Source organism: Rhea pennata, chromosome 11 (genome assembly GCF_028389875.1).
Source record: "Rhea pennata isolate bPtePen1 chromosome 11, bPtePen1.pri, whole genome shotgun sequence".
In the NCBI taxonomy this organism is placed as follows: Eukaryota; Metazoa; Chordata; class Aves; order Rheiformes; family Rheidae; genus Rhea; species Rhea pennata.
Window position 1 is genome coordinate 7,131,276 of NC_084673.1, and position 27,683 is coordinate 7,158,958.

General features: G+C 59.9%; 3 protein-coding genes across 5 annotated transcripts; 1 reads left to right on the top strand and 2 right to left on the bottom strand.

The window, feature by feature from the left end:
- Window positions 1-423: 423 nt before the first annotated feature.
- SRPX2 (sushi repeat containing protein X-linked 2) lies at window positions 424-5,641 on the bottom strand. Of its 3 annotated transcripts, none has more exons than XM_062584308.1 (12): window positions 5,422-5,641; window positions 5,022-5,168; window positions 4,646-4,921; window positions 3,236-3,322; window positions 2,962-3,153; window positions 2,705-2,881; window positions 2,509-2,635; window positions 2,303-2,424; window positions 2,044-2,223; window positions 1,829-1,962; window positions 1,629-1,750; window positions 974-1,251 (listed from the first exon to the last, which is right to left on the bottom strand). In XM_062584308.1, the coding sequence occupies exons 3-12, from the start codon at window positions 4,713-4,715 to the stop codon at window positions 1,071-1,073; spliced, it is 1,392 nt and encodes a 463-aa protein (XP_062440292.1). In that variant the 5' UTR covers window positions 4,716-4,921; window positions 5,022-5,168; window positions 5,422-5,641; the 3' UTR covers window positions 974-1,070. The 3 variants fall into 3 exon arrangements, with proteins under 3 accessions (XP_062440294.1, XP_062440292.1, XP_062440293.1); XM_062584309.1 differs by lacking the exon at window positions 5,422-5,641 and adding an exon at window positions 5,267-5,292; XM_062584310.1 differs by lacking the exon at window positions 5,422-5,641 and having other exon boundaries at window positions 424-1,251; window positions 2,509-2,534; window positions 5,022-5,237.
- Window positions 5,642-6,578: 937 nt separating this feature from the next.
- TSPAN6 (tetraspanin 6) lies at window positions 6,579-13,129 on the top strand. Its single transcript, XM_062584591.1, has 8 exons — window positions 6,579-6,706; window positions 6,858-7,046; window positions 7,117-7,191; window positions 7,994-8,092; window positions 8,675-8,830; window positions 9,554-9,637; window positions 11,613-11,712; window positions 12,299-13,129. The coding sequence occupies exons 1-7, from the start codon at window positions 6,620-6,622 to the stop codon at window positions 11,679-11,681; spliced, it is 759 nt and encodes a 252-aa protein (XP_062440575.1). The 5' UTR covers window positions 6,579-6,619; the 3' UTR covers window positions 11,682-11,712; window positions 12,299-13,129.
- A 4,698-nt stretch (window positions 13,130-17,827) lies between these two features.
- Window positions 17,828-27,130, bottom strand: TNMD (tenomodulin). Its single transcript, XM_062584709.1, has 7 exons — window positions 27,042-27,130; window positions 26,768-26,902; window positions 24,586-24,726; window positions 23,619-23,720; window positions 20,773-20,926; window positions 18,803-18,978; window positions 17,828-18,312 (listed from the first exon to the last, which is right to left on the bottom strand). The coding sequence occupies exons 1-7, from the start codon at window positions 27,087-27,089 to the stop codon at window positions 18,103-18,105; spliced, it is 966 nt and encodes a 321-aa protein (XP_062440693.1). The 5' UTR covers window positions 27,090-27,130; the 3' UTR covers window positions 17,828-18,102.
- Window positions 27,131-27,683: the final 553 nt, after the last annotated feature.

Genomic DNA, 27,683 nt, shown 5'->3' on the forward strand with positions numbered 1-27,683 from the left:
TGTGGGACTTTCCCTTCTTTTTTTTCCCCACAAAGTGCTTTGAAATGTGTGGTGGTTTGGGGTTTTTGTTTGTTTGTTTTTTGTTTCTTTTTCTTCCTCCTTCCACCCCCTTTGTTTCACAATCTGCCCCCTCCTCGTCTCCTCCACCCTCCTGCCACAGGAGGCCACTGCCACAAGGACCATACTGGTTGAGGGAGCAGTGACCGTTCCCGGTTGCGGGCCTGGATGGGAGCAGTGTCGGCGCCTTGCAGGACAAGACGCGCAGAGTCAGCGGGTGTGTGGTGGGCTCTAGAGCTGGGGGCTGCCGAGGGAGGGCAGTGGCGATGTGGGGTGCCGTTGCACCGTCTGCTGTGGGCAGCAGCCCTGTTTTCTGCACGCAGAATTAGCTTCTGGTGCCTCTCTGATGCAACATGCTCCTAGCGCTGACTTTTTATACAAATTTATTCATGTCAAGTTAATATTCTACTGCCAGAACAGTTCTCAGGAAGAGCGCCACGTTGCTGGGTGGAAGGAGAGGCAAACGGTAGGGTGCGATTACAATCTGTTAGAGGTGATTTGTGCACTGAGTGTTTGCTACTGTGTCTCTGAGCGTGGGGCCATCTGCTCCCAACAGAGGCTTTCCGCCGGCGCTGGCTCCGGCAGGACGCTGGCAGCAGCACCCGGCCGGCTGTCGGGGGCCGACCCCCGGGCGACGAGGAGGCACGTTCGGGTTGCGCACGGGGCGGGCACGGCCGAGAGCAGGGCGAAGCCGCTGCGCGAGGTTTCCGTGGCTCGGCCGGGGCTGGGAGCGCTCGGCCGCGCTCGGCCTCGCGCCCGGCAGGGCCGGGGCCCCTCTCCCGCGCCAGGCGTTGCGCGGAGGCGCTCCGGCAGCTCCCGATGCTCCCAGCTGCTTAGCAGCGCGGCCCCGGCCTGCTGCTGCTCCCACCCCCGCCTGAGACTGGCCCTCCTCCCCCCCGAAGCCCTCGGCGCCCTGGTCCTCCTCTACAGCGGGCGACTAGAAAAGCAGAAGGGAATTTGTCCGTTCTTGAGGCCGGGCCGGCGGAGGGTCGGCCCGGGCCCGCCGCGCCGCCTCACTCGCAGGCGTCCCCGCTCTGCGCCCGCTGCGCCACCTCCTGCGGGCTCAGCAGGTAGGTGTCGATGAAGTCGAAGAGCTCCTCGGGGCCGACGGGCAGGATGTAGCGCTCGCGGTCGGTGCCCGCCTTGTCCAGCAGCACCGCGTTGAAGAGCGAGCGGGAGAGGTGCAGGAACTGCCTGCGGGGGGCGGAGGCGGAGGGAAGCTGGCCGGGGGCTGCGGCGAGCCTCCCCCCGGCCCCCACGCCCGTGCTCAGGCCCTCCTGAGCGTGGTGGGCTCGCACCTCGTCCGCAGGTTTCTGTGCTGCCAGGATGGCTTGGGGCCCCGACGGTGCACCAGCGGTGTCCCAACATCGCGTGCACCCCCCCTACCCCCCAAGTACGGCAGGGAAAGGGGGTCCTGAGCGCTGGGCTGCCGGTGACGTGCCCCACACCCGCCTGCGCTGTGGGAGTCATGCCGTGCCCCCCCCCCCCCGCGCCCCACTTCTCCCCAAAGCGCTGCCCCGGCCTCCCAGGAGGGGCTGGTCCCGCGGCCGCGGCCCACCCCCGCCCCGCACCTGAGCTCCTCGATGATGCCCGCGGAGAGCTGGTGCTCCCGGATGCGGCCCACCTCGTGCGGGGGCTGCCCCACCAGCTCGACGACGGTGACGTGCCGCAGGTCCAGCCCGCAGGCGGCTTGCTGCGGAGGCGGCCGGCGGTGAGGGCGGCGCGGGCGGCAAAGCCGGGGCGGGGGGCGGGAGAGGAGAGGGGGCCTCACCTGCAGCATGGAGATCTGCATCTTGTAGTAGCGGTTGGCGGGGTCGGGGGCTGAGACGACGAGGAGCCGGCGTTTCTCGAAGAACTGATCCAGCAGGCTGGCGGCCGAGTTCACGCGCGTGTTGATCTGCATGGCTGGGGCGGGAGGCGGCGGCGGCGGCGTGAGCGCCGGCAGCGCCGGGAGGGCCGCGCGCGCCGCCGCGCCGAGCGCCTTACGCGTGCACACGGGCGCCGAGCCGGTCCACTGCTGGCTGGACTGGCAGACGCGCAGGGAGGTGCCCTGGCGCTCGTAGCCGCCGTCGCACAGGTACTCGCAGGTGGCCCCGTAGTTGTTGCCGGCGGAGGTGCAGGAGAGGTAGCCGTGCTGCGGCGGCTTCAGGACGGGGCAGCGGCGCACTGCGGGGCGGGCGGCGGGTGAGGGCGGCGGGCGCGGGGCGCAGGCACGGCCCCGGCCCCGGCGAGCCCCCCGCTTCACCTTGCACGCGTACGCTGAACTTGCAGCTGGCCCGGTTGTACGCCTGGTCGTGCACCGTGTAGCGGATCACGTGCTCCCCTTCGGCGAACTCGGAGCCCGGCTCGGGGCCCCGCAGCGTCACCCTGCGCCCCGGGACGGGTTCCCCGGTGAGGGCCCCCCCCGATCGCCCCGCGCCGGGGCAGCCGCGGGGGGCCCGGGACGCTCACCGCTTGATGACGCCGTCGGCAGAGTCCTTGGCGCGCGGAGGGTCCCAGTACACCGTGGCGGTCAGCTTGCCCGGCTCCGCTATCCGCTCGCGCGAGTCCGGGCAGCGGATCTTGGGGGGCTCCACATCTGCCCGCGGGAGGGGAGAGGGAGCTCGGGGAGCCCGCGTGCCTCGGCGCGGGGGGGGTCAGGGCTTACCTGCGCACAGCGGCTCGCTCCCGCTCCAGCGCCCGTCCTCCAGGCACGTGCGGCTCCGGTCGCCCTCCAGCTGGTAGCCGGGCAGGCAGGCGTAGTCGCAGCGGGAGTCCATCAGCACGCCGGCCGAGCAGGCGTAGGAGCCCCGAGGCAGCGCCGGCAGCACGTGGCACCGGATTTCTGGGCCGGGAGAGAGCAGAGAGGGCAGGGAAGCGGCGGCGGCGGCGGGCAGCGCGCGGGGCCGGCAGCGCAGCACTCACGTCGGCAGTAGGCCATGCCGGACCAGCGGCGGCTGGGCAGGCAGTGCACGGCGCTGCGCCCCACCAGCCGGTAGCCGCGGGCGCAGCTCAGCTCGCAGCGGGCGCCCAGGCTGCTGCGGTACGCGCCGCCCCACGGCGAGTAGCAGGCGGCCTCTCCGCGGTGCACGGTGAGCGGGGCGCACCACTGGGGCACTGCGGGGCACAGCGGCGGTCAGCGGGGCGGCTGGCCCCCGCCTGCCCCCCGCCCGCACGCCTGGCTCGGGGGTGCTGCTACCTCGCCGGTAGTCCAGGGCGGGCTCGGCCGGCGGCTCCTCCGCGTACACCTCGTTGGCGTGGCTCTCGGCGGCGTAGTAGCCGGACCCTGGGCAGGCGAGAGGGCTCGGTGCGGCGGCGGCGGCGGGGCGATGCCCGCCCGCAGAGCGGCCCCCGGCGAGCGGGGACCCTGCGGCGGGCGCCCAACGCCGAGCCCCGGCGCCCGCGGCATGGCACGGCATGGCACGGCGGGTCGGGCCGGCCGCGACATTCCCCGGCGCTGAGCTCACGTTTCCGCTGGATTTCCGCCCCCCGGCCCCGCGCAGCGGTTTTCCTTTAGCCTGGAAAAGGGGCGCCGGGCGCTGCTGCACCACCCGGCAGCTCCCAGTTCCTCTTTGCCCCCGCTCCTGTTTTTGGGAAGGGGGGGACTGTGTAAGCTGAGGCCGATCCAAGCAGCAGCCTCTCCGTCACGTGGAGGAAACTTCGTTGCAAATCTTTCCTACGCGAACTTTGCACAGAGCGACTCCCCAGCGCTTCCCACAAGCTGCACTAAGTCGCCCACTCGTTTCCACAAAGCCTTTTATCCCGCCGTCCTTCCCGCGCCGGCCGGCGCCAAAGAAACAGAGCCGCCTCCGGGCAGCGGAGCCGCCTCCGGGCAGCGGAGCGGAGCAGCCGGGCAGGCGTGGGGGGCGGCGGTGGGGAGCGGGGCTGCTGCAGCCCCGCCGGCCCTGCCCGCAGCCCCGCGGGCGGCTGCCTTCCCGGGGGGCTGCCGAGCCGAGCCGAGCCGAGCCGGGGCTGCGGACGTGCTCCTGCGCTGTGGACATGCCCCTCCGCTGCAGACGCTGCTGTTGGGCTGCACAGGTTCCCTTTGCGTCGCGAACGGCGCCTTTGCGTCCTCAGCTGGCGCCGGCTCGCAGCCAGGCTGAACCGGGCTGCAGGCAGCGGCACCTGGCAGCACAGCAAGCAGAGGAGAAACGAGCAGGGAGGGGAGAAGCGCCCCGCAAAGAGCAGGGCGAGGGCTCACATCTGGGCTGAGCCGGGGAGCCGGATCTGTCCCCGGCGTGCGGCGGCCGGCCGGCCGGGACGCTGCGGCTCCCCAGCCGCCGCCGCGAGCCTTGCCCGGGCTGGCCGGCCGCGGAGGCTTTGGGTCTGAGCGCTCCGCGCAGCCGTCCAGGCAAACATCTGCCGGCCGATGGCTCCGCTGGGAGCAGGGAGGCAACGGAAAAGTGCGGCCTCCGCAAGAGGAGAGGTTAGTTATTCCCTCACCCCCTGGACGCTGCCCAGCCCCACGGCTGCGTCTCCTCTCCTCCGCGGTGCTGATGCTCTCCCCGGCGTCGCCGTATCCTTCCCGCCCGGCGCGAGCCCCCGAACCGGGACCCTCGCGAGCAGCTAGCCCGGGGGAGCCGCCGGCCCCGCGCGCCGCAGCACTCACCTTCGTGCCACGTGGATGACACCAGCCGGGTGAGGAAGACCAGGAGGACGGGGGCCGCCTCCTGCGCCATGCCGGGGGGCAGCGGGCCGGGGGGCAGCCCAGCCTGCCGGGCGCCGCCGCTCCGGGGCCCGGAGGCAGCCGAGGGCCCGCTGCGAGCGCCGGGACGGGCTTTAAGCAGGAGCAGCCCCGCTGTCGCCTGGTCGCCGCTCGGACGTGCTGCACTGCTGCTTGGCTGCGCTGCCCGGGCTGAGCAAACCTCCTTTCCCCCTCCGCTGCCTATCCCAAACATTCAAAAGGCATGAGTCAGGCCCTTCGAAACGATGCGATTCTCAAAAAAAAAAAAATAAATTGCAGGATTGCTTCTTTTTTAATATACCTTCTGCTTTCTCGTGTGGCTTTAAGAGCTTGTCGGATTTTTCTTTGCAATCAGGAAAGCCAGACGCCTCTTTCCAAGCAAAAAACCGTAGAAGAGCCTCTCCCGCCCCTGCCAGACTCCTGGAATGGGAGCTCCGGAGACGGGAGCCTGAGGACAAAACCACAGCGATCAGGACCCCTTTTTTTCCACCAGTCAAGGGCTTGCGTACGCAGCACTAGCCCTGGCTGAAATGAGAAAGGAGAAACCTTGCCGCAAACTCTGCAGCTGGAAACGAGTCCCAAGCCAAACAGTTCCAGCCTGGGCCCCTTTTCCAGCTGAAATCCAGCCCCTGTCAGGCAGAGGTAATAAACTCCATTTATTAGCATCCCCAAGCCCCGTTCTCCACAGCGCGACGCCTTACGGATTAAGTGCAAGAGGAGCTGGATCCGTCCAGCAGTCTGTCTGCAGAGTACGGGACTGCGCAAGGCGGAGGGAAGCGGGATCCAAGCACGGCGCGAGCAGGTACAGCCGGGCGAGGAGCGGCGCCCGCCTGAGCACGCCAATTCCGCGGAGGCCGGGCTGGGTAAACACGCGAATTAATGACACAGCTGTCCGCAGCGAGCGGGGCCTGCCGCTTCCAGGCCTCCTCGTGGGGTTTGTTTGCTGTCTGGGCGCCGGCGGGCAGCACGCAGCGGCCGGGGAGGACGCTCGGGACAAGGGGCAGGGCTGGGACAGGGGGCAGGATAAGGGGACGGGGGCAGCACAGGCTGGGATGTGGGGCAGGATGCGGGTGACATGGGTCAGGGCTGGGATGGGGGGGCAGGATAAGGGGACGGGGGCAGGATAAGGGGACGGGGCAGCACAGGCTGGGACATGGGTCAGGATGCGGGTGACACGGGGCAGGGCTGGGACATGGGGCAGGATAAGGGGACGGGGGGCAGCACAGGCTGGGACGTGGGGCAGGATGCGGGTGACATGGGGCAGGGCTGGGACAGGGGGCAGGATAAGGGGACGGGGGCAGCACAGGCTGGGACGTGGGGCAGGATGCGGGTGACATGGGGCAGGGCTGGGACGGGGGACAGGATAAGGGGACGGGGGGCAGCACAGGCTGGGACATGGGGCAGGATGCGGGTGACATGGGGCAGGGCTGGGACGGGGGGCAGGATAAGGGGACGGGGGGCAGCACAGGCTGGGACGTGGGGCAGGATGTGGGTGACATGGGGCAGGGCTGGGACGGGGGGCAGGATAAGGGGACGGGGGGCAGCACAGGCTGGGACGTGGGGCAGGATGCGGGTGACATGGGGCAGGGCTGGGACGGGGGGCGGGACAGGACACGGGGCAGGACGGGGTGGCCCGGGACGCCCCCTGGCGGCGCCGCGCCGCGCCGCTCCTTCGGGACCGCTCGGCCCTTTCCGTCAGCTCTCGACAATCTTCGGCCCCGCTCGGCAGCGAGCCGGGGGGCGGAGCCTCCCGGGAGGGGCGGGGCGAGCCGAGGGGCGGAGCCTCCCGGGAGGGGCGGGGCGAGCCGAGGGGCGGGGCCTCCCCGGCGGGGCGGGGCGGGGCGGGGCAGGGCCCGGCTCGGCGCGGCGCGGCGCGGCGCGGCAGGACGCGGCCCGGCCATGGCGTCCCCGTCGCGGCGGCTGCAGACGAAGCCGGTGATCACCTGCCTCAAGAGCGTGCTGCTCACCTACAGCCTCGTCTTCTGGGTGAGCCGCGCACCGCCCCCTGCCCGGCCGGCCCCGCCCGGCCCGGGCCGCCCCCTCCCCGCCCCGAGCCCCGAGCCCCCCCGCCGGCTGCGGCCGTGTCGCGCCGTGTCGCGACAGGCGCGGGCCGCGGCGCCTCTGCCCCTCCCCGCAGGTCTCGGGCATCGTGCTGCTGGCCGTGGGCGTCTGGGGCCGCGTGAGCCTCGCCGTGTACTTCTCGCTGCTCGACGAGAAGGCCACCAACGTGCCCGTGGTGCTGGCGGGCGCCGGCACCGTCGTCGTCCTGCTGGGCACCTTCGGCTGCTTCGCCACCTGCCGCGGCAGCGCCTGGATGCTCAAGCTGGTAGGTGGGCGCGGGGCGGCCCCGCGGGGGCGCGGGCGGCGCCCGGCTCACCGGCCCTCTCCGCCCGCAGTACGCCATGCTGCTCTCCCTCGTCTTCCTCGTCGTCCTGGTGGCCGCCGTCGTCGGGTTCGTCTTCAGGCACGAGGTGAGCCGCCGCCTGCCCTGCCGCCGCCGCCGCCGCGGGGTGCCGGCCCCCGGGCCCGCCTGGGCCGCCCTGCGCGGCAGCCCGTGCGCTCTGGCCTCGTCCGCGGTCTCTGACCGCTCAGCGGCTCTCCGCTGCGGTCACGGGAGTCGCCGGGGGGACAGAGATGCCGAGCGGAAAGGTGTTGGGTTTGCTCCCTAACTCTGAACGCGGTTAGGGATGCAGAAAGAGCAGCTCGGTCCCGTTGGGCAGTAAGCTGGACACCAGAGGGATGGGCATCCGGGCACGGCAACGGCAAGGTGTCTGGCAGGAGGGGAGGAAGCATTCCTCCAGCCCTGCCGTCCTGCACGGGTTGGTGCCTTTTTGCCAGAACAAATAAAACAACCCCAGTCTTTAATCTCTGGCTTTGATCCCTCTCCTGAAACAAAACTAAAAACATGCCTTCACTTTTTTTTTTTCCGTAAGTAAATCTCATGCAAAGGTTTCTGTGCCATGGAGCAACCTGCTTATGGGGGGAGTCGGCACCATTTAGGTCCTTGTTATTACACACAGCATCCCTGACACCACAGCGCATATGAGCCTGCCTTTTAATACAGCGTTTAATTGCCCAGGTTACTGGGAGCATATCTGCAGGCCGCAGCTGGAGTCATTCCTGCCGTGGCGAGAGGTGACTAACACAGGGCTGTGGCGTTGTGGAGCTGTGGCTCCCGTGAGCTGTGGTTCCTGGAGTGCAGGTGTGCGCAGGAGGAGCAAGGCTCTGCTGTGTGGTTGTCTTCTCTCAGCTGCAAAAACCCATCTCTTGCAGATTAAGGCAAACTTTGAGACCAACCTTAACCTGGCATTGAAGAATTACAATGCGACAGTGGATCAGCACAGTGATGCAGTCGACACCATCCAGAGAACAGTGAGTGCTTGTATCTGTCTTCTGGCTCCTGGTGGTTAGCCATGCTTGTATCATCCAGAGACGTTGTTCAATACCCAGTGCATTACTGGCTGGGGTATTCCTTTCTGTGATGGTACTGGCTGTTCTTTTGTACCACCGGGTATTTATCATGGGGTGCTAGTGATGAGCATGTTGGGTTCTCCTCCTAGTCTCCAAAACTGTGTCTGTTTAGCAGCTTTCCCTTCCCTTACTGCCTGCAGGAGAGACAAGTGGGAACACATGGAAAGCATCTATTCTGAGTTAGGAGCATGTATGCATTGCCAGGAGGGTCTCTAGTGGGACTGCCAAGTGCTGGCAGCCTGTGGAGTAGTTGTCCTTGAATTTGGAGGGTTGTCACAGGTCACAGTGTGTTTGGGTTTGGGTTTGGGATTTGCCATTTTGGGGAAGAGACATTAGATAGGAGAATGAGATTAGGGGCAGTTTCTAGATGGCTACCAGGATGCTGAGAGATGAGGGCACTGGGGAGCTGCAGGAGTGGCTGTAGGACTGGCAGCTTAGTGCCCTGGCATGACCATGCCTTTCCCCTCTTGCAATCCTCCCCAGCTCCACTGCTGTGGGGTCCAGAACTACACAGACTGGGAGAAGACCGAATACTTTGCCCAGAAGGGGATCCCTCAGAGCTGCTGCAAGAGCCAGGACGACTGTTCAGAGGGGGATCTGAAGGATCTGAAGAAAGCCAAGCTGAAAGTGTTTGTGGATGTAAGTGAAGCTCATAAAAATGCCCCTGCAAGTCCTGGAGGTGGGGAGGGGAGAGATGGGAGGATAGAGAAGGGCTTGGCCTTCACTAGGAAGCCTTGAAAAGAGAACTGCTTTTGAGGTACAGACACCCTGTGGCCTAGGGAGTGAAGGGGAAGGATGTATAGGAGTTGAACTAACCTAATTTTTGAAATTCCCCCTAGTCCTGCACTTTCAACATCAGGGACTGGCATGAAACAAGCATTTGCACTCAGGGGTGTGTTTTGGAGAACAGGTGAATGAGGAGGTGGTTTTCCAGTAAAGTTTATTTTAGTAGGGCTGACATCTTTCAAATGCTGTGCAAAGTCCTGAGCAAGCGCTAAGAACCAGTGACTTCATCCAGCAGGGACGGTTGGGTGATGTGCACAAGGGGGTTATGCGAGGGACATGCCTCTGATGAGTCACAGTGTTTAACCAAACAAATGCTGGTGTTGGGAAAACCCCAAGGACACCACTCCCTTTGATAACTGGCTGGGCTAAAAGGCCAGTTAGCACAGTGCTGATGCTGGCATGACTTTGCCCGGGTCAGGTAGTCTGGCAGGGAGTCAGGAACCCTGGACTTCTTGCTCCATCTTCTGCTCTGGAGACGTGCCCCCAGGGGCTGTGTGCGCTGGGGGAAGCACTGCTTTGTGCTCGGGGGGCAGGGCTGAGCGCTGGGCCTGCATACTGACTTCCCCTCCCTTGCAGGGTTGTTTCTTCCTCGTGACATCAACGATGGAGTCAAAAATGAGCGTTGTGGCTGGAATCTCCTTTGGCATTGCATGCTTCCAGGTAAAATCTGCCTTGCTGTCTGGCACAGGAGTAGTGCTGAGTGAAGCTGCCGTTTCTGCAGAGGTATTTTAATTTTTGTGCAAGGTCTGTTCCGTTTATGAAGGGCACAGCCTGTTTCAGCTAGAGAGGAACAGCTATTTTGCAGATTTCCTTTGTGCTTAGCCTCAGCACTGTGCAGCCTTCTGTCTCTGAACCAGAGACTGAAGTACCAGCTCTGTTTCCATGAGCCCAGGTTATTTGAGAAGAACTCCTTCCTGAAACAACTGACTTCAAGAAAAACCAAAGCAGCCAAACAGAGCCTGTGTTGTGCAGGGTGAACGCTTTGCATTTGTGGTTGGCGGGGATCGAACTAGTGTCCTTGCTTTTCCAACCCACCAATATTCCCTTTTATGAGGGAAGTGTTTTGGGATCACTTTTCTGCATGGCTGAGTCCCCCGGAGTACCCACATGGTATCACTTAGGCTAGTGGCTCTGACAGGCAGGACCTCACGCTCTACATACCACCTTAACCTGCTACTGCTTCTTCCCCCTCTGGCTCCTCAACCTCTAGTTTACTTTATCCCGTAGGACGCTTCCTGCACGGGCTTCCAGCAACAATGTGGTTAGTGTCCTGTAATCTGACAGGCTTTATCCCAGCAGGAAATGAGAGGCCTCTGCCCCTGAGCTCCTTGCTAAATTGGGCTTTGTGCATGGTGAATGCTATGGTCTGGATTTCCCGAGGAGCTGTGCACAATGCAGGCTGAACGCTTGGGAAAACCGGAACTGATGTGTCACAGTGGGAGCTGCTGGATGCACAACTGGGCCTTATTTAGCTGATTTCTGAAAACTTACCCGGCTCTAGGTGCTGAGCACTTGCTGAGCAAGCTTGGCAGCCTCTAACTTTGGGGGAACTTGAATTCTCTATTTAGTGAATGCAGTGCCCAGAAGCTGTGATGTGACCCCCTGGGGATCAACAGGTAACAGCGCTGGCACAGAGAGGGGAAAATGAGGAATCTCGCCAAGATGTTTCCACCGTCGGGAGCGTGTCACTGTGCGTTTCCTGTAACGGATGCAGTAAACTGTGTGAGAGGCTGGAGCCAACAGGCCTTTGCTGCAGTTTGTGCTAGGAAATGTTTTGAATTCTGGCTCAGAGAGGGCCTGAGAGCTGGAACTGTTCTGATCTGCCCAGCTGCTTTCCCGTTTCTTCTTCTTTGCTGGTCTGTGCAAGCTGTGCTTTGCTCACCACGACGTCCCGGTCTACGCTCTGTGTGGGGTCACTGGGACGTGACTGACACGCAAATGGCGAGCTGCGTGCCTCCAACAGATCTGGCCGCCTAATTATCTCAGCTAATGCTACGTTTGGGAATTGTAACCGTTTCCTGGTTTTTATCACTCTTTCAGCAAGCGTTGCTGTGTCGTGCAGCCAGCAGGGACCAATCGTGTAAATGTGCCTTTAACTTTACTTGTGTAGGTCAAACTCCCTGTGTGTGCCTGTCTGCCCTATCAGACCCTGAGCGTCTGCGTGGGGGCGGGGAGGCCGTGTTGTGGTAACAGCAGCATGTCTTTCAGGTGTTGGTGTGCTGCTGATGTGAAAACACTGCCTTTGCTTCCCCACTGTCCTTGCAGCAGCAAGAGGTGGTTGCTGTTCTCTAGTGATTGTGTAATTGGCTGTGACGCTCCTGATACCTGTTTAATCTCTGAAATTACCATAAAACAGCAGATGCTTCATAAAGCAGAGTGTAACAGGATAGGATGCGGAGTGTCTCTTGCAAGAAGCTTGTTTGGCTTATGCCTGCCAGGATCTTCCACTTCAGTCTCGCTTGCTCTGAAATGAGACACAGCAGCCCGTGTTGTCATTTGTAAATCCCACTGTCCATATTTGACTTTATAAAACTGAGACCCAAGTGCATATTGTTCTAGAGCAAATTGCCATGCTTTTGCCTAAAAATGTCATGTCCTGATTTTGGCTGTCTCGAATGTGCTTTTCCCTCTTCAGTTGGTCGGCATCTTCCTTGCCTGCTGCCTGTCCCGGTACATCACGAACAATCAGTACGAGATGGTGTAGCTGGCCCCGGCACGCTGTGGCTGTCACCAAGGTATGTCCGTCCAGTGACATAAACTGTGGGTGTGTCTGTGTTTATGCACTAAGTTTACTACTGGTCTGTGCAGGCCTCTCTTGGCTTTGTGCACAACTCCTAAAATAGTATTTAGGCTGTGTGGTACCCTTCTTTTTGTAGGGAGAGAGAGTGAGGGGGAAATGACCCTTTCTAGATCAAGGAGAGAACAGGCTGTTCGTGCTGGTCTGCAGACCTGTTCGTGCTGTCTGGTGTTTGGTTTAGCCGCTCTTTTGTCCTATTAATCCTGGACCTCTACCTCGTGCCACAGAGCGGGCTGCCACCATGGTCCCCTCCTGCAGTGTGGCCCTTCCCAGTGAGATGCAGCCTGAGCTTGTCATGCCCCATTCCTCGAAGCTGTCTGCATCCCTGAGCACTGCTGTTTGCCTACTGTCTGGTTGCTTTGGGGGGCCTCCAGTGCGGAGACTGGGGCCAAATGCTGATGTGTATGTCAGGGAGGAAGAGGGCACCTGCAAAATTGTCTGCTGCATAGCTGTAAGCTGTGTGTATGTCCAGGCCTCCAGTGTCAGAAGCCTTGTTTGTTAACACTTTGTCTTCTGAATTGCAGGGAATTCCTTCTGCTCTCCTGTGTCTGGGGAAAGCGTAGCCATCTCCACTTTTCCTCTGGACACTGCTTTGTGAAATTACGCTTTGAATTGACTGATCTTCTCGACTGGCTCATAGAAACGAGCGCAACAGCTGTTCTGTTGCGCTTGGGGACTTGTCCTAACACTACTCTGCTGTACCACTGAGTGGGATAATTAGTGTAGCTGAGGTGGTTACAGTAACTGCGTTCCTCCGGGCGCTGCAGTCCCCGGCTCTTTCCTCAGCAGTGCACTGAAGTGCCGGGTTGAAGCAGACGCTGCTGTCGTTCGTGCTCAGACCTTGCTAGCTGCCTTGGAAGGTGGCCTCGCGGGACTCTCCTGTGCAGGAGTTGCTCTTATCTGGTGCCTCCACTGGGAAAGCAGTGCTTTCTCTCATTTCTGACCTCTGCTCTCGGCCCTTGAAATCCCACCGCAGTTCAGGCTTGCTCACTGGATGTGGTTCTTGAGATGGGGCTCTTGCTCCATTAAAACATGCCCTGCCTTTGTTCAGCAAAGTCTCAGCTTATTCCCAGGTTTTCTTTCATCTTTATGCTGGGTTTTATATACTTTTTTATAGTTGTACTTTTTTAAGGAGTCTTGTTCCTCTCTTAATCAGGCTGTAGCAGTTCTTTGTAAGCTGTAACAAGGTTTGGTGGTGTAGCTTCTGGTGCCTTTGCCCTGGTAGGTGTCCTTGCACCGAGTCAGCTGTGACTTGATTGTCAGTATTATGTGCTGCTTTAACTTGTTTTTTTGTGTTGAGTAGAACTCTTTTGTCCTGAGACACAATAAATATTAAGATATTTTAGTCTATGAAACAGCCTTGGCTTCTCTTCTAATCTGAAAATTCTTCTGCTGAAATAGCTGTGAGCCGCAGCAAAAACCCATCTGCAAGGTAATCCATTCATCCCAGGCCAGCCCGTAACCTCCGGACCACTGCAGCTCATGTTTCTCGAATGCCTACTGGTGCACTTGTGCTTACAAATAACTTCTGTAGTTGAATACTCATCAAAAACTATTGCATAACACTGCTGAAGCAGAGGGCCTGGGTAGTGTAGAGACCAGAGTTCAGCCCTCATGTAAACGTGTACATCCTCTGTTGTCGCCGCTGCTTTGAGCTGTGGTGGACAAAGCTTGCCTGGAGCAAAGTACGCTACAGCACTGTTGGAGGCGTCTGTGTATAGATCCTCTTCCTGGGACACGAAACAGGGATTTGAGCTTTTTATTTATTTGGTGCTATTTTCCTTTGGACAAATCCATCAGCAGGTGCTGATGGACTGAGCAAGGAACTGCTGCACTGAGCGTAGAGATTAAAAGCAATCGAGTAAAACACTCCCTCCTCTGAGCCTGAAGGATTTTTAGATCTCAAGCACCAAACTTGCAATGACTATTGGGGCAAATTTTGGAGCAGCCTGGCAGCTGCCAGGGCTGCGTTTTTCCATTCCTGGAGAGGAGTCATGCTTCAAAGGAGCAGTTAAGCCATGAGGATGAGTGGTGGCCTTTCATCATCATTAGCCCTCTGGCAAATACTGGTTCTGTGCTGGGTAAACTGCCCCCACCCCGTGAAACTGTGATGTGGTGCAGCAGATGAATACCAGTGGGGCAGTGATGCTGCCTGTGCTTCGCTGCTGACGGAGAAACCTGAAGGGGAACACCCTGAAAGGCTTAGGTCACGTTTAACCTCGATGAACAAATCAGACTGTTGCCAGCCTCTGGCTGACTCTCTGAAAGCCTCCTGGATTTGGAAGGAGAGGCGGACTACGTCAGAGTGTTGAAATAGCGCTGGCGAGAGATCAGCCGATAGCAGTTAATGGATGGGCAGAGGCTGGGCAGAAACCTGTGAGAATGCAGGGCTGCGTTCAGAGAAACCCGTCCCTGTCGCAGCGCCTGGGCGGAAGCGAGCGACCTGAAATCGTCCCTCTCTGGCTGACCCGTGCTGCCCAGGGCGGCCCGTGTGCAGCGGCCTCGTTTGGGCTGCCTGTAAGCGCTCTGCGGCCTGCCCGGGCTGAGCGAGTGGTTTCTGGGCTAGTCCCGAGTTTCTAGGCCAAATTATCACCGGTAGGGACTTCAGTGCCGGGCTTGGCGGAGGGGCTGGAGGCTGAGCTGCCTCGGCGCTGCTGGGGCAGCGCGCGTGCCCTGCCGTGGGCAGGCCCGCCGGCGTGGGCACGCTTGTGAACCACGCGTCTGTGCCAGGCTCCGGCGCTTCACAGAAGTGCTCCGAGGGGCTGTCCTCGGCCACCGCGCCCCGCCGGCCGCCGGCGCGGCGCTCCTTCTGCGGCGCGGCGCCGGAGCGGTGCCGGCGCCGGTGCGCGGGCCCGGCTGCTCCCGAGCTGCTGCAGCAGAAATCCAGCGCGGGCTCTTCCCCCTTGCCGCTCTGCGGAGCGAGCAGGCTGCTCCCTGGGGCTGGGTGGCGGCAGGCACTGCGGTGGTGAGAGAGAACATTTTTTTTTCCTGTTGCAGCGCGGCTGGTACTTCAGCAGACACCTTGTTTTAATCTGGAGACAGGGGCAGACAGGGGCGCCCGCGGGCGCCGTGCCATCCTGTCCTGCGGCAGCCGAGCGGCGCTGGGTCCCGGGACCGCTGGGGGCTACCCGTGAGCTCGGCGGAGGTGGGCCAGGGTGACAGGGCTCCCGCAGCCCCCCCGGGCGGGCGCGGGAGCACCGCATCCCGCCGGGTTATTAAGGAGAGTGTGTCAACGAGGCCATTTAATGTCGCTGATCCCTTCTCAGCCTGCGGCGGGGGTGATTGCTGAATGTCCTTAGTCTGCTCATTAGCCTGCTCCATGCTCCGTTTAACTCCTCGAGGGTTGCTTTCCTGGGGATTTTGAGTGCCGAGTTGTTCACATTTAGTTTCCTTTGATGGCAGTGCTCATCTGGTACCAGCACAGAGCCTAATAAATAGAATTTGGAGAGAGGGATAAAGGGATTTAGTGTCAGGTATAAAAGGATGTGTGTGTTCCCCAATGCTGGGAACATAATCCAAACAAAGACAGCCTAGATATGCTTCTTCGGCGTGCCTCGTGGCAGGAGCTGACGCGGCAGCCCTGTGTCCAGCCTGGCCCTAGACCTCGCGCTAAGCTTCAGGGCAGATTTTCTTCTGGAGCTGCGTAACATGATGCAGGCTGGTGCAGGAGGAACAGCTTGCAAGAGCGCAGCAGTTGCAGGAGGCGGCTTGTACAGCTGGGCTGAGACCTGCTCTGGTCATCGCATAGTTTTGCTGGTGGTGCCGGGCATCCATGGGAATCCCGGAGAGGAGTGCGTGCCGTGGGGGACAAAGGCAGGCCCAGCCGGGGCAGAGCTCCCAGCGTGGGTTCCTTCTGCAGTGGGACGGGTGCCAAAGTGCCCCTACGCCACCCCCAGGTGGGTGCGAGGCTGGCGAGCTGCCTGGGTCCAGGGGGTCAGTGCGTGAGCACGGCCAGGCTTGCACCAAGGCTTTGGCTTCCCGTAGCGGTTCTGGCCTGCTAATTTTCACGTGTCTCGTGCTGTGTTAGGAAGCCCCACCTCAGCGGGGGTTATCTCAGGGGGAACTTGTCAAAAATGCCTGGCTGTCCCCAAGACTGGTTCGCATCCCCTAGGATTAGCCGTTCAGGGAGTCCTGCTGTGGAGGAGCTCTTGGCGGCTCCCAGCGTTGTAAACACGTTGCCAGCATGGCTGTGAGCAGAGGTTGAAGAAACCGCCCTCAAAGCTCGTGCTGCCCGTGCTCACAGGAGGCGCGGTGCGGCACGGCGGGAGGTGCCGGGGGCCCCGTGCGCCGCGGGACGGCACGAGGACGGCGGCACCGCGCGCAGACCTGCCCCCGCGGCTCCTCTCTGCAGGCCCGGGCGCCTGCGGGTGGTCCGGAGAGGCAGCGCGGGGCGCTTGGAGGCTCGGTCGCAGCGTCCAAACAGCCTTTCTGAGGCTTTCGCGCAGGAGGGCCGTGCCCCGCGGCCGAGGCAGCGTGTGCAAGGCGGAGCAGGCTCCTCTGGCCGCGTGTTTTTACAACGTACACTTCCCTCTAGGTTAGGAAATTACAGAAGTAGTTTTGCATCCTGGCCCACGCCGAGGAACCGTTTTGCTCCCGGATGCGCCGGGGCCGGTCGCTGGCAGCCTGTGCTCCCCGGTGACCGAGGCTCGGCTGCGCCTCCGCACGCTTGAGGGACGTCAGCGTTTCAAAGCTGCTTGGCAGCGGTCCGTTCCCTGGGATAAGAATTAAAATTTGGTATCTGGCTTGAGCACCAAAGCCATGAATCTCAAGAAACGTGTGGGGGGAGATTGCGAACCGACCGGAGCCCCAGGGAGGACGCACGGGAGCTTCCAGAGCCGGCAGCGGCCACGTGCCTGCGGGTCAGCTCCCGCCTTCGAGAGCGACGTAAGCGGTGGAAAGGAGAGGGGACACTGAGAAGCTGAACTAAACTGTCAAAGGACCTAAGGATGGTTTTCTGTTACTTATCTAAGCCTGCTAACTGCGCTATTGATATATAGAGAAAAGGAAATAAATTCACTCTTCAGTCGAATGTTTGCCTAGAACTGAATAGTCTCAGGGCTACTGGCAAGCTGTGTGCTTCCCGTCCCCAAGGCTGGGTAATCTGGGAAGCAGAGGTACTGGGCTACTGGCCAGAGCCCCGGCAGAGGACTTGGGAGGCCCAGGAGTGCCTCCTCCGTGGGCTGCAAGGGGCTGCATGGGGGCTGGACGTGGAAGAACCGCCTCGGTGCGCCTGAGCAGCCTTGGCAGCCTGCAGGAAGGGACCGAGGGGCTGCGCAAGCTTGGAACAATGTGTTTGCCCCTTTGCCAAGTACTTAGCATCTCCCACAACGTCCTTCTTGGTGCTGCATGTCCTCATTTACTGGAGCAGATGTTTTAATGGGAAAAATATAAAGACATAGAATTGGGGATTTTGGCCATCAGCCCTCAGTACTGCTGAAAGCTGAATGTCCTACTAAGTTCAGCAACAGTTTCAGGGACTATTTTTACTTCTTGGAGCTTGTTTTTTTGCTGCCTTGTTAGTCCTGCTGGCTGCTGGGCTTGCTGACCGTACGCGAAGCCCTTCTCGCCTCCTCTCCCTCCAGCTCGGGCTGCTGGCGGGGATCCTGCCTGGGATTTCGTGCCTGCTCCTGCTGCCACACTGCCCGTGCGTGAGCCTCACACAGCCTCCAAGCGGGGTCTGTCGTCAGCGTGCAGCACTCCCAAAGGGAATGATGGCACCCGATGGAAGTGGTAGTTGTATGGGGTCCGTTAGTAGCCTCCAATAACTACTAAACTCCCTGTGCTAGTGTGAGGGTAGGAGTAGTCCTGGAGCTGGTGCTCCCCCCCGCTCTGCAGGACCAACCACGGCCATCGGTACGTGTTAAACAGCTAGCAGCAACGTCAGGGAGCAAATCTGGTACCTTTGCACGTTCCCAGCTAGCTGAGCGCTGGCAGTCCTGGTACCTGAGTTACGGATGGTAGTGAGGAGGTAGCTGAGCAATTAGATCACTTCTCAGAGCCATTAAGCATCACAGACAGACTAAATGACTCTCCATTTTCTTTGCAATCGCTCATACAAGACGTTTATTGTTTGCCTCTTGGTGCTCAGCATGACGGCGATACAGTCAAGCACAACCGTCCCCAGCCCCCTGGGAGCAGTCCACACGTGTCCCCTGGGGGCTGCGTGCTCAGTGCACGCTCGCCGGTAATCAAGCAGATAATGACTTAGACTTTAGCTACATCAGGATACATCAGGACAGCTCACAACACGGCAGGCTAGCACGGGGGCAGCATGCAAACGCCTGAGAAAAAGTGAGTCCCCTCTTCTCCGGGACGCTGAGGTGCTCCCCTAGACCCGGCCCAGCATTCGCGCTATCCACCAGTTGCATGGCATGATGATCCGGCAGATCACCCTCCCGCCCTGGTAGCAGTAAGGGTAGGGGTAGTAGCCCAGGAGGGGCTCGCACACCCGCCGGCAGTAGCGGTTGGCGCGCCGGCACTGGGCGCAGCAGTAGCCTCGCTCGTCCCACAACGGGTGAAACTCCAGCCCATTCTCCGTCTGCGGGGAGAGAGCAAGCATCAGAGCAAGGGAGAGGGAAACAGCTTGGGAGCAATGCCAGGACACCCCAGAGCATGGCCGAGGCACCCAGGAGCATGGCCAGGACACCCTGGAGCACAGCCAGGGTGCTCTGGAGCACAGCCAGGACACCCTGGAGCACAGCCCTGCCCCAATGCAGGGCTGGAGGCTTGCAGTGCTGTGGTGGCTAGGGGAAACGGCATGGCCAGCAGCGCAGGGCTCGCCATGGGATGCCCAACCTGAAGGACGACAAGCCTTTCTCTGCTGGCAGCTGGCACTTTCCTTCTGTAGGTACCTGGACTCCCACCTCACCTCCTCCAGGCCAGCCTGCTGCCTCCCTCCAGCTGCAGTGAGGAGAGCATGGAGGAGCACTTCTCCTCCCTGCTTCCCACCTGCCTGCGATGGCAAAGGAGTATGGGGAGCTGAGGCACCCCCAGGTGCCACCATGGATGGGCAGGTTCCCTGCACTCACGTAGTCATTGACGGGCAGATCCTCCTCAGTGAGCTGTCGTGCCCGACGCTTGGGCCCCAGTTGTGCATCCTTCTCGCCCTTGTGTTCGTTCCCACTGTCCAGCCAACTTTGGTTGTTCACAAGCAGCTCAGTGTCGTCATCTCCCTCTCCGAGGTTGGCGAGCTCAGGAGAAGAGCCTGTGAGAAGAGCCCAAATGTCACTGTCAATGACCACTGTCAAAAGCAGCAAGAGGCTCTAAAGTCTGCAGCAAAACTCGGTGCCACAATACAAGAATAGGAGGAAATGGCCCCAACCTACACAGCTCCACCAGCAAATCAGGTCTAACTCCATTCCTTCCTGCTCATGTGCCAGCTTGCACGAAAGGCTTTACAGGATGAAATGAACAGAGGAGGATGAAGGGGAAGATGTGACCTGTGTGGTCCTCATGCCTAGGCTCACGGGGCTGGCCCTTGCCCACGGGTGGTGCCTGTGCACCCCACATGATGTTGTGGTGCACAGAGAAATAACCTTGTTGTGGGCTGTGCTGACACCAACGGGCTTTTGTGGGGCACCAGCCTGTCACCCCGGGAAGCAGCACGTTTTGGGGCAGAGGAGGCCCAGCTACAGCACCTGTCATTGATTTGGTTAAGTCCCACAATGGCATTCACTGCTTGTGCTGAAGCTTTCCCACAGATGGGTCTCGCAGGGGGCACGAGGGACCAGTGAAGCAGAAGGGGGAAAACAGTTTCTATTCACATTGGATGCTCCTTTGCTACCAGCACCGTCAACGGCTGCCAGCTGAAGGGCAGCCGGTACCTGCGCCAGTCGAGGCTCTGTCCCTCTGCGGGCTGCTGAGACGTGATGCCAAAGGCCGTGCGTGCTCCACGCAGCCGCGTGCCCGAGGAGGGCCGCCACCGCTGGAAGCCACCAGCAGCTCTGCAGACTGCCAGCAGCAGCCCTTCTCAAGGGACAGCCACATGAAAGCCTTGCTCGTCGCAGCGCGCGGCTGGTTCGGCATGTCGCCCCGGGGTGCAGGCAATTAGGGCTTGCGCTCACGTAAGGGGCTTTCTGCTGTCGCTGGCTGTGGGGTGAAACGGGAGCGCTCCAGCTAGCCCATCCTGGAGGTGAGCAGGGCTTCTCTGGAGCGTGGCTGCCTTTCGAATCGACCTCCAGACTTGCAGCAGCCCTCACTTCAAGCGTGCAGGCTTTTCTCCTACTCTGCTCCTCATTCAACTGAGGGCTCAAAGCGTTTTGACAGTGCATCACCGCAGGTTTGCAGTGGGAGAGGCACCGCCGAGCCTGTCCCGCTTGGCATGGGGCTGGACACGGGGTCCGGCAGGGTGACCCGTGCTGGTGCCCCCTTCCCCACAACTGCTGACGTGTAGGGCCACAATGAGACACGTTGGCTTCGACATTTTTCCTTGCAAGGGCTTTTTAAACTAGATCATTCTGATAGAAACGGGTTAGAGCGCGTGTGCAATTACACCAGTGCATCCAAGAGGCCAGCCACCTCCGGCAGGGACGTACAGCGAGCAGCTGGAGATGGCAACCCTGTTGGGTGATTTAGATGCGAGTGGATTAGGATGCCTGCTCACCCTCTGATGTTCATGCGGTGACAAGAATTTAGGTGTCCCAGTTTCCAGCAGCACTGGCTTCTTTGCAGGTACAAAGGGCTTTTTTCTTTGTTACAAGAAGGGTGGCCACTTCGCAAAGTGCAGAGTTGAGCAAGATGAACGCTTTGCAGGGAGAAACTTCAGCTCCTGCTATTACACTATCTATATTCTCTCACAGTTGCACAAAAACCTGTTTTCAGGCCTGAGGTTTATGACCAGGCTGCAGGCTCAGGTTCTCTGCTAGCTTGCAAGAAGGCAAATTTCGTAGGGGAAGGGGGACAAGGCAGTGGCTGCAGCTCTGCTGCTGGCGAGGTGGGCTGATCACGCACCCTGGTGCCTGCAAGGCCCTTTGGGTGGGAGGCAGAGGGCTCTTTGTACCTGCTATCATCGTTGGGTGGATCCAGTAGATGGTCACATTTCTACAGATGTCAAAGATTTTGGAGCTCTTTAGAAACTCCTTATTCTGAATAGGCTTTTCTCCAGGGACCCAGACCATGGACTGCTCAAAGTAGGTGCTCGTAATTTCTTCTCCCTAAAAGAAGAGTGAGATTTCAGTGTGGCATGATGGGATGTGCTCTGCCCACCTCCGGCTGCTTCTCCTCTCCTTGGCCTACCCCATGTGCCTTGTCCCCTCCAAGCAAGTAGGTAGATTTTGTCCCACTTCCCTTAGTCCCTAGGTCTGGTCGCTCGCTGGATGAAAGTGCAGTATCCTCTGGTCCTAAAAGAGTTAGTTCAGTGCTGTGCAAGCATGACCCCGGGCCTCATCTTCCTCTACCCTTGCTGGGCCAGCATCACCCTGCTCTCTCCTCTCTCCATCCATCGTGCTCCAAGAGCCTTCTCCTTCACTGACCCCACCAGCTGGAACAGCCTTCTGGAGCTCCCCAGCTCATTTAAAACCAAAGATTAAAACATCTCCTTTCTGCTTTGCTCTTACTACTTAATTTCTCTCTCCTTCTGCTACTGATTTTGTGATCGAACACTTTAATTTATTCCTCACAGAAATTCTTTGCACGGCTTTATTCTGTAATTTATAACACATGTCACATACACTGCATTATTCCGTGGTGTATTTTGGCAGGATTTAGGAAGAGAGATATAAAAAGATTATTGGATAGGTCTATGCTGAGCTCGCTGCCAATGCAGCATTGTGTATGTTGGTCGTGGTAGCCCATAGAGCAAGCTGGCAATTTCTCTCCAGAAGGTGTCTAGAGCAGTATTTCTCATTTATAGAAATCTTCTTCATGGCTTTGGGAAGTCTTAACAAAGAGCCACCAAAACCTGACAAATTTTGAGTCATTTTTGGAATCTTTGCTGGAAGCCGTTCTGCTGAGAGGGTGGCCCACAGGGACCGGGCAGCGCACGGGCTCCGGGAATGGGCTCCGAGAGCCCTGGCACCGGGAACGTCTCTCCCACCAGAGCAGCTGGAGAAGTGCTTTCCCCGCAACTTTCTCCCTCCCTTGCCAGCTGCTCGGCGCCAGGAGCACCTGTCCCGGCGGGCAGCGAGTGCGATGGCCTGCCGCCTCCGGCCGGGACCCCGCCACCCGCTGGGACGCCGTGTCCTGGGCAGGGACCTGCCCGCGTGCCCTCGCTGCCTGCCGAAAGGCACCACAGCGCCTTCGCAGAGGCTTTTACTGGTGACTTCTCAGCAAGCACCACGGGAGAAGGGCAGAAAAGTTACGACTGTAAAGTGGCCTTTTCCTCATCTGCGGCGTGCTGGGGGAAGGCACGAGGGGAGGTGAGACGCCAGGGGATATGGGCTTTCTGCTCCAGGAGGGGTGTCCAGCATGGGGCAGATGATGGGGAGAAGCGAGGGTGATGCAGCCTGGCCACATCTTCCCTCCACAGCTCCAGAGATGAAAAGCCACCTAGTTTTCTGAATCACTTTTGTGAATTAATACTGAGATTTTTGCTTCCTTTTGTGCTTCCCTGTCCTCAAAAAAAACCTGCAGAAACCAGGGGAGGGAAGAAGAGGGAAGACTGCTGCTGAACACATCTGAGCATGTGTTTCCCAATTTCTCAAAAGGCTGGCAGACTCCTAGGAAGAAATGACTAGATCTTAAATCTACATTTATCTCATTGGGTTTTACATTTCAGTCCTATACCTGGGGCAATGTTCTGCTGAAGATTGAAAAGTCATATCTATTTTATGATGGTAACAGAAAAGATCTATTAGCTTCTTATGGCATAATCAAAGAATCTGTGTCTTGGAATTTAGGTCATGATTCAGGAAAATGTTTCTGCACACGCTTTATTTTAAACACATGTTCTGCTGGCATTTTATGTGGAATGGCTTCTTTGTGAGGAGGAATTAAATTGGCTAACACCCCTCACCTTGCCAATGGGAGGACAGGAGAGCTGTGCTGAAGGGCTATAACAGCGCCGGAGGCTTCCAGGAGCGAAACGGGGGATGGCCTCCAGTCCCTTCATTGCACAGCACAAAGACCAAGGCATCACATTAACTCATCAGAGAGAAGGATTAAAACAAAGAGTTAAATACTTTTTCATTACAGAGCAGCAGGGTGTATCAAGTGGGTTTAAAAAGCAATTAGACACATCCATGGAAGGGAGGTCCACGCAGAAGTACCCACCATGGGGATGTGGCTTGGGATCCCCTTGGCATCCCTTTGGCTTGGGGTGTGCCTGCTGCGCGGGACACCAGGAGCAGCGGGAAAGGACCACAGCACACGCTCTGCTCCTACAGCCTGGCCCTAAACATCGCCGTTGAGCAGGGTCCAAGCCACATCCCGGGCTTGCCGACCCCGCTGCTCCTCCCGTCTTCAAGGGATTTAAGCTAGTGCTTAAGCGCTTTCTCAAATCACATTTCTTAAATGCGGCTGCTCTTTTAAATTCATTATTTCTGCCTCATTCTGCTTGAGAACACGGGGCTCAGTTCGTGGAGAAAACAATTTGATTGACTTTTGGCGTCTGCTAATCCTGAGCTGTCTTGCGACCTTTTGACTACAACAGGATTATTGTTCTTGAGCTTCCGTATTGTGCTGAGAGGGTTTTGTCTGCCTGTTGTCTAATCCCGTCTCTTTTGACTTGTTGTTTCGAGAAGCAATCCTCTGAAATACGATAATTTTACGAAGCGATCACAACTCATTATTTCTTTACTACAAATTCTCCAGGAAGGCTGGAACAGGTGGAATGGCAGTGAGAAAGCGGGGAAAGTGGGTTTTGCTGCGAGGGGTTACGCTGGTTAGTACTGGCTTCTATTTACATACCTCAAGTTCGGGGATCTTGGCCTCCGTAGTCTCGGGTATGACTTTAGTCTGAGTTTTGATGAAGCATTTTTGAAGTCCCACAAAGAAGATACCAGTTATTCCCTACAGCATCAAAAAAAATAAAAATAAAAAAAGGCAGCTGCTGAAAAGCTGAAGGATGAATAACTGCATCACACTGAGCGTACAGCTGCATCAGAGTTTAGTCATATTTTTCCTGTTGATGTTCTTGTGCAAATTCCGTTCAACAGCAATGCTAAGATGTACTAACAGGTTCTCCTAAGGGATGTTGCATTTTATGGTTTGGGAGAATAAGGCTTTTTACAAATAGTTTAAGGCAGATAGTCATAAAATTTTACTTTGCTCCCCTTTCCCTTGTAACTACCATGAGCTCCGGTAATCATAAATAAATATATGCAGAATAGCATCTGACCGTTATGGTTATATGAACATTCAGCCTTCAGTTCCTGCTAGGCTATTAGCTGAAAATTTTGCCATATGTCACTGCACAGGGTATTTCCCTACAAATTTTAATTAGGTTTCAGAGAGAGCCTACAATGTTGTCACGAGGTTTTAATGCTCTCCAGACAGATAAATGTACTGAGTTGGGATAGATTTATGGTGATTGCATCCCTTTGCAAGGGTAAGTCCAATAACTAGATCTAGCTTTTGAAATGTATTTCCTTGGAACTGAACCACGCCAGTATTAAATACTGGTGTAAGCTCATGTAGATATATATATATATATCTTTTCCTTTGGAAGCATCCCCAGACTGTCTGCACCGAGGCGCTGCTCTCCCTAACGCAGAATAAATCACGCCTTGGTTTTGCACCTCCGTGTCCTAAGGGGTCCCGTCGGCTCCGCTGCAGCCAGGCTTTTGGCAAGCGCTGGGCTCTGAGCGCAGGCGAGGTCGTGTCCGGCGGGGCATCCTCGAGGGGCGTCCTCGAGGGGCTGCCCGGCCGCACTCACGTTTTTGAAGTCGTGGATCTCCAGGATCTCCTCGCTGCCGTTGCCGGTCCTGAAGGTCTCCGTTCTGGCCAGCGGGTCGATCTCCATCACAACCTTCTGCTTCTCGCCGCCGCTGAGGAACGTGTGCTCCAGGCCGTAAATCTGCAGGGGCGAAACCACGCGGGGGTCGCCGCAGCCCCCCGGCGCCGGCCGGCGGCCGGAGAGCGGGTGCTCCCGGCGCAGCGCCCGCGCGTTGCAGCACCCGCTGGGTGCCTTTGCCTCCTGGGAAAACTGCAGCCGCCCTTCCCCGGCAGCCGCGAGCCTCTCCTGCTACTCAGCGGGGCCTTTGGTGAGGATATGTGTGTGCCAACGGGTGTTATGGTATGGAGAAAATAGCGCGAAGCCTGGAACGGCCGGGGCGGTGGGGAGCTGCCGCGGGGCGGTGGGGAGCTGCCGTGGGGCGCCGTGGGGCAGTGGGGAGCTGCTGCGGGCTGCCATGGGGTGGTTCGGAGCTGCCATGGGTGGTGGGGAGCTGCCGCAGGGCAGTGGGGAGCTGCCGTGGGGTGGTGGGAAGCTGCCGTGGGCGGTGGGGAGCTGTTGTGGGGCGGTGGGGAGCTGCCGCAGGGCAGTGGGAAGCTGCCATGGGCAGTGGGGAGCTTCTGTGGGGCAGTGGGGAGCTGCCGTGGGGCAGTGGGAAGCTGCCGTGGGTGGTGGGGAGCTGTTGTGGGGTGGTGGGGAACTGCCGCAGGGCAGTGGGAAGCTGCCATGGGCAGTGGGGAGCTGCTGTGGGGCGGTGGGGAACTGCCGTGGGGCAGTGGGAAGCTGCTGTGGGCGGTGGGGAGCTGCCATGGGGCGCCGGGGAGCTACCATGGGGTGCTGTGGGGCGGTGGGGAGCTGCCGGGGGTGGTGGGGAGCTGCCGTGGGGCGCCGGCGCTGCGCCCCTCCCGGGAGCCCCCTTCTCCTGCGGGCCCTTCTGCATTCCCCAGCTAGGTGAGGGGAGCCGAGGGGGGATTTCTGCTCTTTAGAGAGTTGAATCCCCCTTGCTCCGCGTTCCTGAGCGTTGGAGATCCAGGCCTTCCCGGGCCCGGGTTCCCTGGCAGGCTCCCGGGCCGGCTGGAGAAGTTGTCGCCCCAGGGCGGCGGGGGACCCGCGACCCGTCCGGGGCGCCGGGGGCAGCGGCCGCGTGGCCGTCCCGGCTCTCCGGCCGCCTCGCCCGCCCGCCGGAGGGGCCGAAGAGCGACCGCCGGAGCCAGCGCCGAGCTCTGCCGTGCCCGCCGGGCCGGCGGCCCGGGCCCGGCTGGAAGCGGCTCCGCCGGGAAGCGCCCCGCGGCCGCTCCAGCCCTCGTTTCCTGCCAGCCGGCGCGGGCGGAGCAGCAGCGAAACGCGCTTCCCCCGAGCGGTGCGCGAGCCCCCCGCGTGGCCCCACACGACGCCGTCAGACGGGGCCGCGGGATGCGGGATGCGGGATGCGGGATGCGGGATGCGGCGGCGGGCGCTGCCACAGCACCCCGGGCACCGCGCGGGCGGCAGCGCCCCGGCACCGCGCCGCGCTCCCATTTCCCGTCTCGCGCCGCCGCCGGTTTTGCAGCTCCGCGACGCCCCGGCCGCCGCGCAGAAGGGCGCCGCTGCAAGGCATCGCCGGCGGGCGACCCGGGCAGCGGCTCGCGGGCGCTGGGAGCCCACGAGCCCCGTGCAGCCGGCAGCAGCGCCCTCTCCAAAAGCGGCGGCGTGCCCCGGCCCCCCGCTTCGCAGCCGCGTAAGGTGAGGAACACAACCCGTGACAGTCAATCACCGCTGCGTCCTGGCTCGCTCTCCTCTTTGCGCCGCGGCATAATGACTTTTCCACGGCTTTCTGGCAAGATAATTGACACGAAATGGAAAATATTTTCTTCCTTGTCATAAAATTTGCTACTGGTGAAAGGGAGTAACTTTAACTCTTTGCGGCGTAGATCCCCTCCCCTGCAATTGTCGGTTAGGAAAAGCCTGCACTGACCGAAAAAAACGCAGCCGTATAAAGTAAAAGTTAGATGTGACTAGCACAAATAGTTTTAAAAGTCTCCATGAACTCTTGTGGTGTAAGAAGATACTTTCTGCAAACCTGTCAGCCCTTCAGGGGATAGTTAAGCATTTCAATAGGCATAAATGTGCCGGCGGCGGAGCAGCTCCCGCCGGGAAAAGCGGTGCTCTCCAAGTTCGTACTTACTTTTTTGGGCGTTGCGTTCCAGACATACTTTACACCAAAAAATATCAGAATAAGAGAAATCACCAGCACGCCAAAGAGCAGTCCACAGATCTTGTATCTTGTGCAGGTCTTCTTTCGGGATTTAGACGCTTCTGCCTGATGGATTACAGAAGAGCAATCTGCAGGGGGCTGCGGCGGCGCGGGGGGAGCCGAGCGGCCGCGCGCAGCAGGCGCGCACCGCGCCGGCGAGCGCCGGGCGGCAGCTCGAGCGTGGCAAAGGAAAGCACCAACTTACGTCCAGAAAGCGGCTGCCGCCGGGGCAGCGCGGGGCCGGCCCTGCCATGGTGCTGTCCCCGGCAGCTCTGCGCCGCGCGCCGCGAGGACGGGAGCCGCTGCCGAGGTGGAGCCGGACGGCGCCGGATGCACATGCCAGCAGGGAGAGGGCCGGTCCTGGCTGCGGACGGACACGCGGCCGCCAGCCCCGCCGGAGCGCCGCGACGCCCCGGCCACGCGCGCGGCGTGGGGGCCTGCGGGGCTCCCGGGCAGGGCTCCGCCGCGGCCGGGAAGGTGTGCGTGTGCGTGTGCGCGGGCAGCGTGTGCGTGCTGGAGGCATGCACGCATTTGTGTCATGTGCGTGCCGCGGGTGTGCATGCATGTGCAGCGTGTGGGTGTTGGAGGTGTGCACGTGTGTGTGTCATGTGCGTGCTGCGGGTGTGCATGCGTGTGCAGCATGTGTGTGTCGCAGTTGTGCAGGCGCGTGCAGCATCTGTGTGTTGGAGGTGTGCGTGCGTGTGCAGCATCCGCGTGGGTGCTGTGCTCATGTCGAAGATGCACACACTTGTGCTGCGTGTGCGTGGGCACTGTACGCATGTCAGAGGTGTGCAGGTGTGCACAGCATGTTTTACACAGCTATGTGTGCGGGTCCCGTGCGCACTGA